Here is a 13,227-nt window from a genome sequence, read left to right as displayed (position 1 = left end):
CTGCCCATCTTCACTGCAGGAAGCATCAGGAAATGGGAGAGAAGTTAACCAGAGGGGTTGATTGCTTGTTAGAAACACTGGAGGCCCTGCAAAGCTTAGATTTGTTAGAATTTAATGTGAAGTGGATGTAAGCATGGGCAAGGATTACCTATAAGATGTGCAGCATCTGAAGAAATTGGTACACACTACAGCACTACAGTGTGGGAAAATGTGAAATCTGAGAAATGCTTTAAATATTAATGATGTACATAATGGTGTTTAGGAAAAAAAAAGTTCTTAAAAAACAAAACCAACCCACCAAAACTCAACTGACTCATGGCGTGTGTTTTAATGAAAAGTGAATCATGGGATCGTATTGCACTGTACGTTAGTTCAAAAAACAGTAACTAAAGGGTCCTTATTTGGATGATTGGGAAGGGAAGGGTATTCCCACCTAATGTGTGTCTGTAAGTTGGAAGCTGTAGCACTGCATAATGTGTCGGTGGATGGAGGCCAAGAGAAGGCTCAGGACAGGCCTGGCTTGTGATTCACCAGTGCAGGCAGAGACAACGTGAGCCAAATGGGGAACATGTTCTCTTAAAGTCTGGTAAATGGGAGATTTGATCCTAAGAGCAAGAGCTGCTGGGCTCCTAATGGAGCAGTAATATGAACCAAGCTGGAGACTGGGCTGCTTTTTTAGGTAATTTGCTTACAAGCACAAGTTCTAAACTCCGGCACTGGGGATTTTGCCAACTGAGGTTTGTGGCTTTAATTCAGAAAAGCTCTTATGTTTATGCTTACACCTAGATCAAGGAGATGTTCACTTGGATTTAAAGGTGGCAAATTCCAAAATAATACAAGGAAATTTCATTTTTATTTTTATTCTCTCATGTGAAGTTCGGGCTCAGTGAAGGAGCTGGCTCTTTATCTCTCTCGGGGAAGAGGGATGAACTGGTTGACCTCTTGAAGTCCTCCTCGTCATGTTTTCCTAGGGCAGATAACAAGGCTATTGAAATTGTGCAATGATGATTGAATGTTGGGAAGGGATATTAAACCTCCGCGCGTCAGCTCTCACTTCGGGAGATCAAAATGACATCTTGTGTGGGGAAAAGAGGCCGATTGCCTCACAGCTGCAGGGTTCCTCCATCTTGCTGTCATGTGTTTCTGGTTGCCCGCTGACAGGCAGGATGCTGAACGAGATGGACCGATGTTCTGATTCAGTCTGGCACTTCCTGTGGTCCCCTGAGTTCTGTTGACTTCAGTGAGAATTAAATACATATTTAAGCACTTCCTAAAAGGGCAGGCTTTTCTATGCCGGTGTCTCTGAGCAACTGCTTGAAGCTCAGCAGTGAAAAAGGCATGTTTCTTTTAAGTGCTTGAATCAGCCATACCACATCCTTTTTCTGTTTTCGTGAGAAAATCCTTATTTATAACATGCTTCCATTTTAAAAATAAATGTAAGCTGTGTTACAGGCTGACCTCCGTGTCACAGTTATGTCATCAGGTCTGAAGTTTCCCTTTAGTGCCTGTGGAAGGGAAGGGACACGTACTGGAATGACTGGTAGAATGCAGCAGAAACATGTGAGCTTTATGGCTGGCTTTGCTTCGAAACCTGTGTGGCAAGAATACTGAGAGGAATACATCATGTGTGTTGCATCCCTTTGAAGTGGCTGGGTTGTGCAGTGCAGGGATGGCTTCCCTTATCTCCACTCTTACAAAAAGGACCAGGAAATATGCCTGTGATGTGGGATTCGTACACTTCAAGCCTTGATCAGGCTGACAGGTTTTTTTGTTTTGTTGGTTTTTTGGTGTTTTTTTTTTTTCCCAGTAGTTCATCAACAAAGCCATTTGAAAGCAGGGAAATGCCCTGCCCCCTTTTAGTGGGTAGATGAAGTGGTAGAGTAACAGCTGTGTTTGGGTACTGCTGCTGCTCAGCAGCTCTGGGATGATCAGAGGGCTGGGAAGTTTTCAGACCGCCTGCCTCTTCCTGTGCCCTTCTATCTCTGCAGATGGGTTTGGCAGTAGCTGGCTTTTGTCCTGTAACACCTTGCCCTTGAGGCAGGAGTCCTACAGCAGACCCCAGCTTGTGTTCTCAAGATGCACTTGTTAGTGGGGCCTGAGCCTATCCCTTGGAAAGCAACTAACTTGAAAACTGAATTTCATTTATTTCTTCTGAGGCGAGCGTGGCCCAGATGAGGCTTTGATCTGGGATACTCAGATGAGTCTGACTTGTTCTGCACAAGGGTCCCAGAACCAGATGGCTTTTAAGCTTCGATTTTCAAGTCAGATGTCTGCTGCTGTGTGAGAATGATTTTCTTGATTGAGAGCTCAGCTTTGTGTTTTAAGAGGGACTTGTTTTATGTAAAATGAGCTTTACTTGGAAGCTGTGATGTGGCTTACCTAAACCTTGTCAAAAACAAAACAAAACAATTTTGAGATGATGGGGCTCTTAAATGCCTACAGCTCCTGAGGTCTTGCTCTCTAGAACTATAAAATATTATCTACCCTTTGGGAAACAAGCTCTCTAGAGAAAAAGGAGAATGGCACATACTGCACAACACATGGTGATAAAGGAGCAAAGCATGAAGGTGCATGAGCACCAACAGTGCTTGCTTTGGCTCAGCACTGCCCTGTAGAGATGGTCAATCTGTTGCACGCAGTTAGATTTTCAGAAGTTATTGCCTGAAGAGCTGTGGGTGTTGATAACTCATTAGCCTTGAGCTTCTGGTCTGCTTATGCTTGTGAATCAATGGGTTGGTGGCATGTCTCAACAGGAAGAGGAGGGAGAGAAAGGTGGGAAGGTGCAGTTATTTCTAAATGAAGAATTAATCTTCAGTTGTGGTGACAGTTATGCATGATGGCACTAAACCTCTGTTGCTTTTTGTTGCATAGGGACCCTCCAGAGGGATCGCATTTTTAAGAACCTCACTCGGAAGCGCCAGCGGGCCATGCGAAGGCGAGTGCATCAGGTGAATGGGCACAAATTCATGGCTACCTACCTGCGACAGCCAACCTACTGCTCGCACTGCAAGGAGTTCATCTGGTAAGAATGGACCGATAGTAGTGGTGCAGACTTTCCAATCCTTTCATAGTCTGGCGGTGGATGTGCCCTTCCAGATGCTGAACTCATCAGGGGCTACAAAAGTGATTGCCCTGCCCACCAGGATTGGCAGAGTGCATTTACACTGCAAACCAGAGTCTTCTGCAGAGAGGCCAGAGTTGATGTCTAGGTTGGTTGCAGAAAGCCAACAGGGAGAGTCTGGAGACAGGACGGTGTTCCTCGTCTGTATGTGCAGATGTTATTTCAGGTAAGAAGTAAGCTCTGCTTACTGGAGAATACAGAGAGAAAGAGAGTTTGAGCTTGAAAAACTAGTGAAAATGCCAGAGAACAGAAAAGCCAGCAAAGGTGTAAGGTGTGGGATGATATGTGAGGGGGAGTAGGCAGAGCAAGAAGAGAAACTTAGATATCTCGAAAGAGTGTGAAGTGGGAGAGAGAATAAGAGCATGTGGGCTGTTGGGATCAGTTTAAATAAGTGTGATGGGTGTTGTAATACAGTATTTTAGAAGCTAGAGTGAGAGGGAATGTGAGGAATAAATGGACATTGACAGCATTGCACTGAACTCTGGCCCTGACAGTGCTTTGCTGTCACCACGCATGCCCATACTGAATTGCACCATTATTGCTGTGCTGTTTCAGTCCAGGGATCTGGTCATCTGGGATCCTCTTGTCTTTTGACTCTCTTTTCTGTAAGTGGTCTACAGGTAGGCTGGCTTTCTGATGTTAAATTATGTTCATATTTTGTTTTGAACAGGGGCGTGTTTGGGAAGCAGGGATACCAGTGCCAAGGTAAGGTGCTCAGCTCTTGTACTCTGTGTCTGTCAGTTGTGCTGTCTCAGGAGCGCTCCCCCTGCTGCTGCTTACAAGCCTCTCCGAAATCACCACTCATATTCTCCCACATCCAGCTGAAGCCGAGCAGCTGTCAGGCTGTTGCCTCGAGTGCCTGCAGGAGTAATACCCATGTTCATGCAGACGTACAGGGATCTGGTTGCTGTGTTTCACCCACAGTGTTCCCCCTGCACAGATCCACTGAGTTGTACCTGAAATGTGCAATGCCTGACTAGGCTTGAGACCCAACATCCCTTCAGTGCAGTGTCTGACTGGTACTGAGGCACAGTTACTCTGTTTGAATGGCCACCTTATTCCTGTCTCTCCCTCTGTGGCTAAACAAAGTGAAAGTAGGGATGTGACTTCAAAGGACAGTTTCATGGCCTGGTGCAACACTTCATCCTGAATGCATGTTTTGGCTAAGTAGCTGTACAGATGTTTGTGGTCCTCATTTGCACCTAATTATTGTTCTTCCTTCCCATTTTTTTGTGGTAAGAAAGAAGAGCTACTCGCTTCACAGGTGCATGGTCACTCAGGCCTTTTAACACAGTCTCTTTCTTGTGTAATAGGTATCCTGCATAAAATCTCTGGGTGAAAATGAATGTTATTTTTCAGACCCTTGTGAGTGCAAGCTTGAATCAACAACAAACAGAATAGTGTGGAGCTCTGAAATGTACCTGCAACTTGTAGTTCCCATTAGAAAAAACCTCCTTGCATAGTCAGTAGCTATGGCTCTTACTGGTGACTGCAGTGCATGTTGGGTTATGGAGTGGAGGAACCCAAGTTCATTCCAGCTGAGCCAGCTTCAGAGCTGCTTACCTACTTACCTACTGTAGGGAACCTGCTTTGGCAGGGGGGTTGGACTCAATGATCTCTGGAGGTCCCTTCCAACCCCTACAATTCTGTGATTCTGTGTGATTCTGCAGAGAACCCTGCTGTGCTTTAGGGCTAATTAGTCCTCTTGATGAGGGCTAGCTGATTAGCCAGACACAGCACTATTCTGCTGCAGTTATCCCAGATCCAGAGCTGCACCGAGCCTTACCATCAAACTAATTGACAGCGCTCATCCAGTGGGAGAGGCACCGTGTTACTGAGATGTAGGGATGGCTTTTGGCATCTTAGAGCTGTGTTTGTGTGTGTTGTATGAAGTACCAGGTGATAATGTGCAACGGCAGTTCTTTGCGTTCATTTTACAGTGTTGTTTCTGTGGGCATCACCCCTATTTTATGGCAGCTGCGAATGATCTGGTGCAGAATCTCTGTTGAAATGGGTTGAAGATAAATCTCCATGTCTGTTAGGAGATTTAGGAAATTCTGAGCCGCCCTGATTGTTTGTCATGTTTGTATTGTATTTGTATTGTATTGTGTCCTGATAATATAACTGATCCTTAAAGAAACCAGTTTCTGAGGTGATGTGTCCCAAGTCTTCCGACAGCTCTTTTCAGCATGCCTCTTTTATTTCCTAGTGTGCACCTGTGTTGTACACAAGCGCTGCCATCATCTAATTGTTACAGCTTGCACGTGCCAGAACAATACTAACAAGAACGATCTCAAGGTAAAAATGGTGTTTGTTATTTTGAGTCATCATAACTCAGGATTGTCTGGGTAGCTGGGCATTTTCCCATAATGAAACTTATTCCGTGTCCCTTCGTTCATGGATTTAAAGCTGACGAAGAATGGTAGGGGTATGCATCGCTACCATTACAATGGGCAGGTTAGTATCATCTGGTTGTTCTTCCGTTAATTCCACTAAGTAGTTGGACTAGTATATAATTTAGGAAGATTCTTCATGCAAAGACATGAAGATATAGCAAAGCAACCATTTTCCTTGATAATTTATTTTCACGATTGTCATCGTCAAAATTTAGGACCCAGTTCTCAATGTGGATTTCTCTGGCTTGAAAATCCAACCACTGCTCTTTGTTTTGCCTTTTTTTTTTCTCCTTGTAATTTAAAGTGCCCATTTAGTCATTGCATCATACATTTACTCTACAAAATTATTTATGTTGTAATAAAGAAACCCTTGCATGACTTGCGTTTCCAAAGGTTGTTTTTTTTTGTGTGCTAGTTCTGGCTATATTTAACAGGAGTAATGTCCCTACCTAGAACTGCACTGTGTATTGCGTGTCTCATTTCTATAATTGGAAATTGTTTAATAACTCTTTGAGGAAAATTCAATTGAAATGTTTGTAATTGGGAGGTAGTTCTATTATATCCCATGTGGAAACCGTCTTTGTGGCACATCCGTGCAATTGCCTCTCCTCATTGTTTCTTAACTTGGAACTGCTGAGCTAGGCTTCCTAAGATGACCCCTTGACAAACCAGATGGAAGTAAGCTAAAATGCTTGAGGCTAAAGTGCAAGTTCAGTGGTCAGTTTTGTCACCCATCTTGTAGGATTGTGAGTGGTTTATAACATATCTGAGTGTTGTGGTTATTGGGCATGGTGGGGGTGGGTTGACGATTGAACTTGGTGATCATAGGGGTCTTTTCCATCCTTAATGATTCTGTGATTCTAATTAAGCTACTTGAAAAGATGACAGAGATGAGGAGGAAACGCTTTAAACTTACTGTTTCAGTGGCCCCTTCAAGCATTGTTAGGCCATGGGTTCCCCTTGTCGCTCTTCCAACATTTGCTTGTTGAAGCACAAATTAGGAAGTAATGAAGAAGTTAAATGGGAATGGGTTCTTTAAGATGATGTAACATTTTCTAAGGTGTCTTTGAGATCAGAACGATCCCCAGTTGAAAAAAAATATAAGGTTATAAAGGAGAGCAAGCAGTAAAGCTAAATGTGGATCTGAAGTGAACGAGGAAGAAGAGAAAAGAAATAAGAATTTTAGGAGGAAGTGAGAAAATTATTCCATGCTAAATCTAACAAATAGATAGTAGATAGGGATAGGACAAGAGGGAATGGTTTTAAACTCAAGGAGGAAAGGTCAAGATAAGATGTCAGGGGAAGTTCTTCACAGAGAGAGTGGTGAGGTGCTGGAACAGGCTGCTAGAGAGGCTGTGCATGCTGTGTCCTTGGAGGTGTTCAAGACCAGGTTGGAAGGGGCCCTGGGCAGCCTGGTTGTCAGATCTGGAGGTTGGTGGCCTTGCCTGTGGCAGAGGGTTGGAACTCAAAGATCCTTAGGGTCACTTCCAACCCAAACCATTCTGTGATTCCTTGGCTCTTATAAAGTCAGTGGTTGGGCATAAAGTTAAATGTTTGCGCATAGTATGTAAGTTCATTATTTGAAACTGGTTGGTTACAAAATGCTGTAGCTGCAATTTACATTTGGCACTTGAGTATGATAGGTTTGTGATGAAGTAATCTTCACTTCCTAATTCTCAGTTTGTTGTAAGAATGTAAAATTGCCCTTTTTAAAATCTGCTTTGTCAGATATTCTGGGCTGCCAGGCAAGTAAACCAGGGCAGTGAAGTGGTGGATCGGGATGTCTTGTGGTTTGCATTCATTTTCATAATTCTGCATTTAAATGTTGATACGTAAACAAACATCAGTATATGTGTGTACTTGAATATTTAAATCTGTGCTTTTCTTCTGGTGCCTCAGGTGACTGAACAGAGGTTTGGCATCAACATTCCTCATAAGTTCAGCGTCCACAACTACAAAGTCCCAACGTTCTGTGACCACTGCGGTTCCTTGCTCTGGGGCATTATGCGACAAGGCCTACAGTGTAAAAGTGAGCAGCTTCTTACTGTGGTCTTTTCACCAAAATGTGTGTACTTTAGATAGACACTTGATGTAGCCTTGATTTGTGCAACCTTCTAAGGGAATCCAAGCAGTAGATATGCATCTTTGCCAGAATTACAGACATAACTGCTCTATTTTTTAATCTCAGATTTGCAGGACATTGATTTTTTTTTTTTTTTTTTTTTACTCTCAGCACAGCTTTGGTCAATTTGTATTGTTGAATTGTTTTTGCACGAGTATTACTTCTTCCTGCGTTAATTTTTCTCTTTACTTGGGAGTTGATTAACTCTGTCACGCTGTTAATTGATGACAAAACATATCCATGTTTTTGTTTTGGTGTTCTGAACTGTAAAATGGAATGGGTAACTAATGATTTCTGTTTGCCTTCATCTTCCACAAGAGGGTGTACGTGTGTCTCTGAGTGAGAGCAAGAAGGTTTTTGGTTTCCCAGTGAACAGTGTAACTTTAAGATTAGATATCTGCAAATGGAAAGGAAGTTTAATGCTAATTCTGTAGCATTATAAATCCTGATTTATAGGCAGGCATAGCTTCAATGGCGTTTATATACTTCAAACATGTTTGAGCTTATGAATAGCTTCAGGTAGTGTAGCACCCTACTTGGAGAATTTGGGTATGCATATCTGCTTTTTGGGAAGTTATTCTGTTGAGTCTTACATCAGGAGCAAAAATACACTCTTTTTTCAGGCCCAGTGTAGAATGAGGTCAGTATATTTCCTGAAGCAGAACAGTCCATTGCTAAGTTATTTTTTTTTAACTTTAGAGCCTCCTAAGTTAATCTAAGTGTTCCTTTGCTTTTATTTTCCACATCTACCATCACCTCTGTCAGTCTGTAAAATGAATGTCCACATCCGATGTCAAGCAAATGTTGCACCAAACTGTGGGGTGAACTCAGCAGAGCTTGCTAAAACCTTGGCGTGCATGGGCCTGCAACCAGGAAGCATTTCCCCAAATTCGGTGAGTCTTTTTCTTTTTTCCTCCTCTGTTTTTAAACCTTTACAAAGGAATTCTGCCCAGGGAGGTGGTGGAATCACCGACCCTGGGGGTGTTCAAGGAAAGACTGGATGTTGTGCTGAGGGACATGGTTTAGTAGGAGCTATTGGGAATAGGTGAACGGTTGGACTGGGTGATCTTTTAGGTCTTTTCCAACCTTAGTGATTCTATGATTCTATGATTCTATGAATCCAGTTTGTGTGAGTGTAGGAGAAATTGGAGACTTCAATTACAGCAAGTGGCAGTGGGCTGCATGAATAGACTGTTGTTTGCTGGCTCTTGTGTCAAAAATTTCCCCTGGAAAGGGAATGTCTTCTACCCTGGTGGGGGCATGATGTGTTTCGTGGTTTAGTGGGAAAATACTGGTGGTAGGCAGATGGTTGGACTGGATGATTTTCAAGGTCTTTTCCAACCTTGGTGATTCTGTGATTCGATATCACTCTCTAAATGTCACTTTGTTTACGTTTCACAGCAGTGTGGCTCCACTGACTCTTCCATGGTCGGTGTGTTTCCACTGATGATGATTTCCACTGGTCAGTGTAATTCACACTATGCCTGTCTTCAACTTTTCCACAAACACAGATGCACTGTCTGAATGTTTTACTTGTGATAGAGCAAAAGAAGAGCTCAGCAAGAGGCCTGCATTCTCTTCATAGCTTTGTTGCTGTTTTTGAGTAATTTGGGGCAAGACTGTTTCATTGTTCACCACAGTTTCCCCAGCTAAAACCCGAATCACTGTCAACACATCATTTTCTCTGATCTCTGCTGTGCAAGTTAGAGTCTTAGTGAGATTGCTGCTGGAGTTGGGACCTAGATGTACGATTTCTGGCTGTCAGTATTTAAGGCATCCTAAAAATCCAGCTGTTGTATATATGAATGTATTTGGAGAATTTAAAACACGCTATAGGAGCTTGAGAGAAAATGTTTATATGCAGTATTAGAAGCTAGGGCTGTTATTTAATAACAAGTCACTTTCCATGAAGCTTTCTTTGCTAGTTCTGAGTTTGAGACACCAATAGCTCTTAATAAAAAGTTAGACATTTTTATTTGACCTAAGAAAGTAAATTCAAAATGAAAAGGTATTTGCCAGACATGGTTGATCATGTGAGTCAGCTCCACTGATGGGCTACATCACTCTATCTCAACATAGTGAGCTCATTAAGCTGTGCTGCCCCTTTTGGCTTCAGTTGGTTCATACAAAATCAGACTTTCTTATTTTCCTTCTTCATGCTGTGGCATTTCAGGGTTCCTATATTCTTGGAGTTGTGAGGAAGTACAATCCCCACACCTTAGTTTTGTGAAAATCAGCACTTGTTCACATTCATTGCTTACGTAAGCTGTACAGCAAAAGGAGAACAGGAAACAATTTCCTCTTATTACATGTAAGCTTAAGGTTTTGTTTAGTGTTCAGGAGGTTAAATTGGAGAGTTTTGTTGGCTGTTGTCCTGAGTGCTTTTGCTGCTGTCTGCGTGGCTGGGGCTACCATTCCTGTAGCAGCAAGGCAGATGGTCTTGTGCATGGAAGAACATTGCATTACACCGGAGTAATCGCAAGGTGGAGCTCAAGAAGTCCCTGTGACTTTGTTCGCACTAACAAACTGAACAGAAGTGCTTTCAGTTTCTGTGTATTCCCATACTGAGTATGGAAAGCTGAGAACTGAGGACAGTGAAGGCTGATTTGGTCTTCGTTTAGGGCAGGAACGTGAGCTCTAGAAAGGCACGCCAGAACTGAAAGTGCAGATGAACATTGCTAGCATGGATGTGAACAGTACTCATTTAAATGTGCAGCAGTGGAAGAAGACAGCTATGGGAAAGAAAAATACTTTGAGGTTCGGATCCCACTGAACTCCATGGGCTTTTAGTGAGAGGTTTCACATTGGGTGGAAACCTGAGAGAGTCAGATGAAATCTTTTCGGATTCCAGATTTCACCATCGCTTTTCATATTGCAGAAATGGTGTAGGCCTCTAATGTTTGATGAGACTTTATTTTCCACACTAGTCCTATTTTTATGGGGAGTGAGGCTGGAGAGAGGCAGACTTGTCTCTTGGGTCTGCTGTGGGGTAGATTACGGCTTAAAATGCCTGGGTCAGGAACCAGTTCTGATGTCTCAGCACATCTCTGCACAGGGATGAGGATGGCTGGTCACACGTAGCAGCTGTGTGGGGTGTCAATACTCATACACTTTCCATTCTATAGTGGCCTGGCACTGCATTTGAACAGGTCCTGCATGCCTACATTGCTGACCTGTGATCACATCAGGCAAAGTAAAATTTCTATGCTGATTGATATTTACTTACTCTTTTCCACAGAAACTGGCTTCAAGATCTTCTTTGAGACATCAGGGAAAAGGCAGCTTGAAAGATAACAACGGGGTTAGTGAAAGTTCAGCGAGCAAACTTGGGATCAAAGACTTGACCTTCCTTCGTGTATTGGGAAAGGGCAGTTTTGGAAAGGTGAGCATTGTTTGTGGCTCTTTGGGGGAAATACTCTCTTTCTTGTTTAAGAAGCTCTGAGGTATGTGAAATGACTTAATTATGGGACACGCAGGTTGCCCAGTGGGCTGTGCTTTGTAAACCCTGTGTGACAAGGCTGCTTAGAGAATGTATGGAGAAAGAAAATCTGATAGCAGCATAAAGAATGGGTTATCACAAAATAAAACTAATACAGCAACCAAAGATGCCATGTCCCATACCAAAGCACTATGAGTGTGTGCATTGGCACTAATTTTAGCAGCATTTCTTGGAGCATATGAAAACTTTTCCTTTAATAGAGCCAAGGCAGTAGTTTCAAACACAGCAAGACTGGGGTTTTGTTTCTCTGCTATGCCACAAAGCCAGTGTAAAATATTGCACATGGAAATGACAACTGGGATGGATGGTCTGCATTGGCACAGGTGTTTGACTGACCATGGATAATTTTGAGCATCTGGCCCCAAAGCAGGCATTGGAGTCTATGGGAAGAACTCTGTTGCAGGCAGAAGTGTATGTGTCATTGCTTGTGCACTGATGCCCATGCTAACTGTCTGATTCACTTGCACCCACAAACCTGCTCACAAGATAACTGATCTTTCTAGTGTGAGAAGGTACGACAGCCTCTGTATTGCTCAAAGAGACCAAGGGCTCAGCCCTTGTGACTCATCCCTTCTTTTGGTTTAGGTGATGCTTGCCAAGATGAAAGAGAGTGGGCAGCTCTATGCAGTGAAGGTGCTGAAGAAGGACGTCATTCTCCAAGATGACGATGTTGAGTGCACCATGACTGAGAAACGCATCCTCTCCTTAGCAAGGAATCACCCATTCCTCACCAAGCTCTACTGCTGCTTCCAGACTCCTGTAAGTATAGCTCAGGCAGTGGAAAGCCACCTTCCTGATACTGCCTGGCATGTTCAAAGTAGGGGCACTCTCCTGTGTTTTTCCCACCTGGAAAAAAGGAGAAAACTCTCTGCTCAGGGGTGAGCTGTGGACCTCTAACATTTGTCAAACAAAATCCTGGTGTTCTGTAAGCTCTCTAACAAACTGGTAGTAACAGGGAGGCCTGTGTTTATATATTTCATAGAAGCGTGTTTATGCATGGAGTGCATAATGCAAATGTCTGCAGACCTGTTGTGGGATCTCAGGCCCTGCTGACCTCCTCCCTGAAAGTTAATAGCACTGCTTTTGCCTTGCCTGCTCTGAATTGAATGAAAGATCCTTCTCGGATTAGTGGTGGGGATCTTACTGATACGGGTAGACACTGAGTCAAATCCTTATACAGTCAGTATTTATTTGCGTGCATGTAAGACAAAAGACAGCACTGCTGTCACTTGTGATATGTATACTTCAGTGGAAGACTACGTGCTGCCTGTCCAGCTGGGAGCCTCCTTCTGCATGTGTGCATGTGGGTGGGAGCTGGTTGTTGATGTAGGTGGTGGTAGGCAGGACATGCTGTGGAGGTGGCAGTGGCCACAGCGTTATCACAGTGAGGTAAGTTTGGGAGACCCTGAGCTAAGCTTTTATGTAGGACCAAAGCGTAGTTCTTATAGACTTTCTGGGCTGACTTCCAGTTGCTTTTTGTCTTTTGGTAAATGCTAATAGGGTTTGTTCCCTCCTTAGAAGAGGAGGGATGAACTTGCCCTTTCGATTGCAGCTTCACTCCTTTGTAAACCCAATGTGCTCAAAGAAAAAAAGAAAAAGGAAAAAGGAAAAGGAGAAGATATTCAGATGTGTTCTGCCACCCACCTGTTTCTCTTCTCATTGGGATGATGCAACAGCCAGTTATTGAGTTCAAGAATTGTGCTCATTTAGGGTGGAGCCCTTGATGGACACTCATGTACTAGAAATGAGGTGTTGGGGATTTTGTATATACAGCTTGTGTAGTTTCACAGAGCAGTTGTACTGTATAACAAGCAATGCATAAAGCTCACTGTGCTCTCTTGTAGCCAAGGAAACTGTTTAATAACATGAAGAAGCAGGGCCCAAATTTTAATGGCCTTACTGAACTTCTCCTGTAAGATATCAACAGTGTCACATATTGATGTGAGCAGTTTGCGGTCAGAGCCAGGACAGCAGCATTTCTGCAACCTGTTGCTATGGTCCTGGGCTGTGCATTTTCTGTGAACTTAGAGAAGATTTAAGGTCACTACCGGTACTACTTGTCATGTTCAGAGAAGGGATGCAATCTGCT

The 13,227-nt window shown here is 43.3% G+C and overlaps 1 protein-coding gene across 1 annotated transcript in view; it reads left to right on the top strand.

Moving 5' to 3' along the window:
- PRKCH (protein kinase C eta) overlaps positions 1-13,227 on the top strand; it is a 110,285-nt gene that overhangs the window by 38,293 nt on the left and 58,765 nt on the right. The window contains exons 3-9 of the mRNA XM_048949096.1: positions 2,872-3,022; positions 3,792-3,826; positions 5,331-5,419; positions 7,417-7,546; positions 8,405-8,532; positions 10,878-11,021; positions 11,724-11,897. Of these exons, the coding sequence (XP_048805053.1) occupies positions 2,872-3,022; positions 3,792-3,826; positions 5,331-5,419; positions 7,417-7,546; positions 8,405-8,532; positions 10,878-11,021; positions 11,724-11,897 (851 nt within the window). The remainder of the gene's footprint in view (positions 1-2,871; positions 3,023-3,791; positions 3,827-5,330; positions 5,420-7,416; positions 7,547-8,404; positions 8,533-10,877; positions 11,022-11,723; positions 11,898-13,227) is intronic.

The sequence above is a fragment of the Lagopus muta genome, chromosome 6, assembly GCF_023343835.1.
Source record: "Lagopus muta isolate bLagMut1 chromosome 6, bLagMut1 primary, whole genome shotgun sequence".
Lineage (NCBI taxonomy): Eukaryota > Metazoa > Chordata > Aves > Galliformes > Phasianidae > Lagopus > Lagopus muta.
This window is presented reverse-complemented; position numbering and strand designations above follow the sequence as displayed.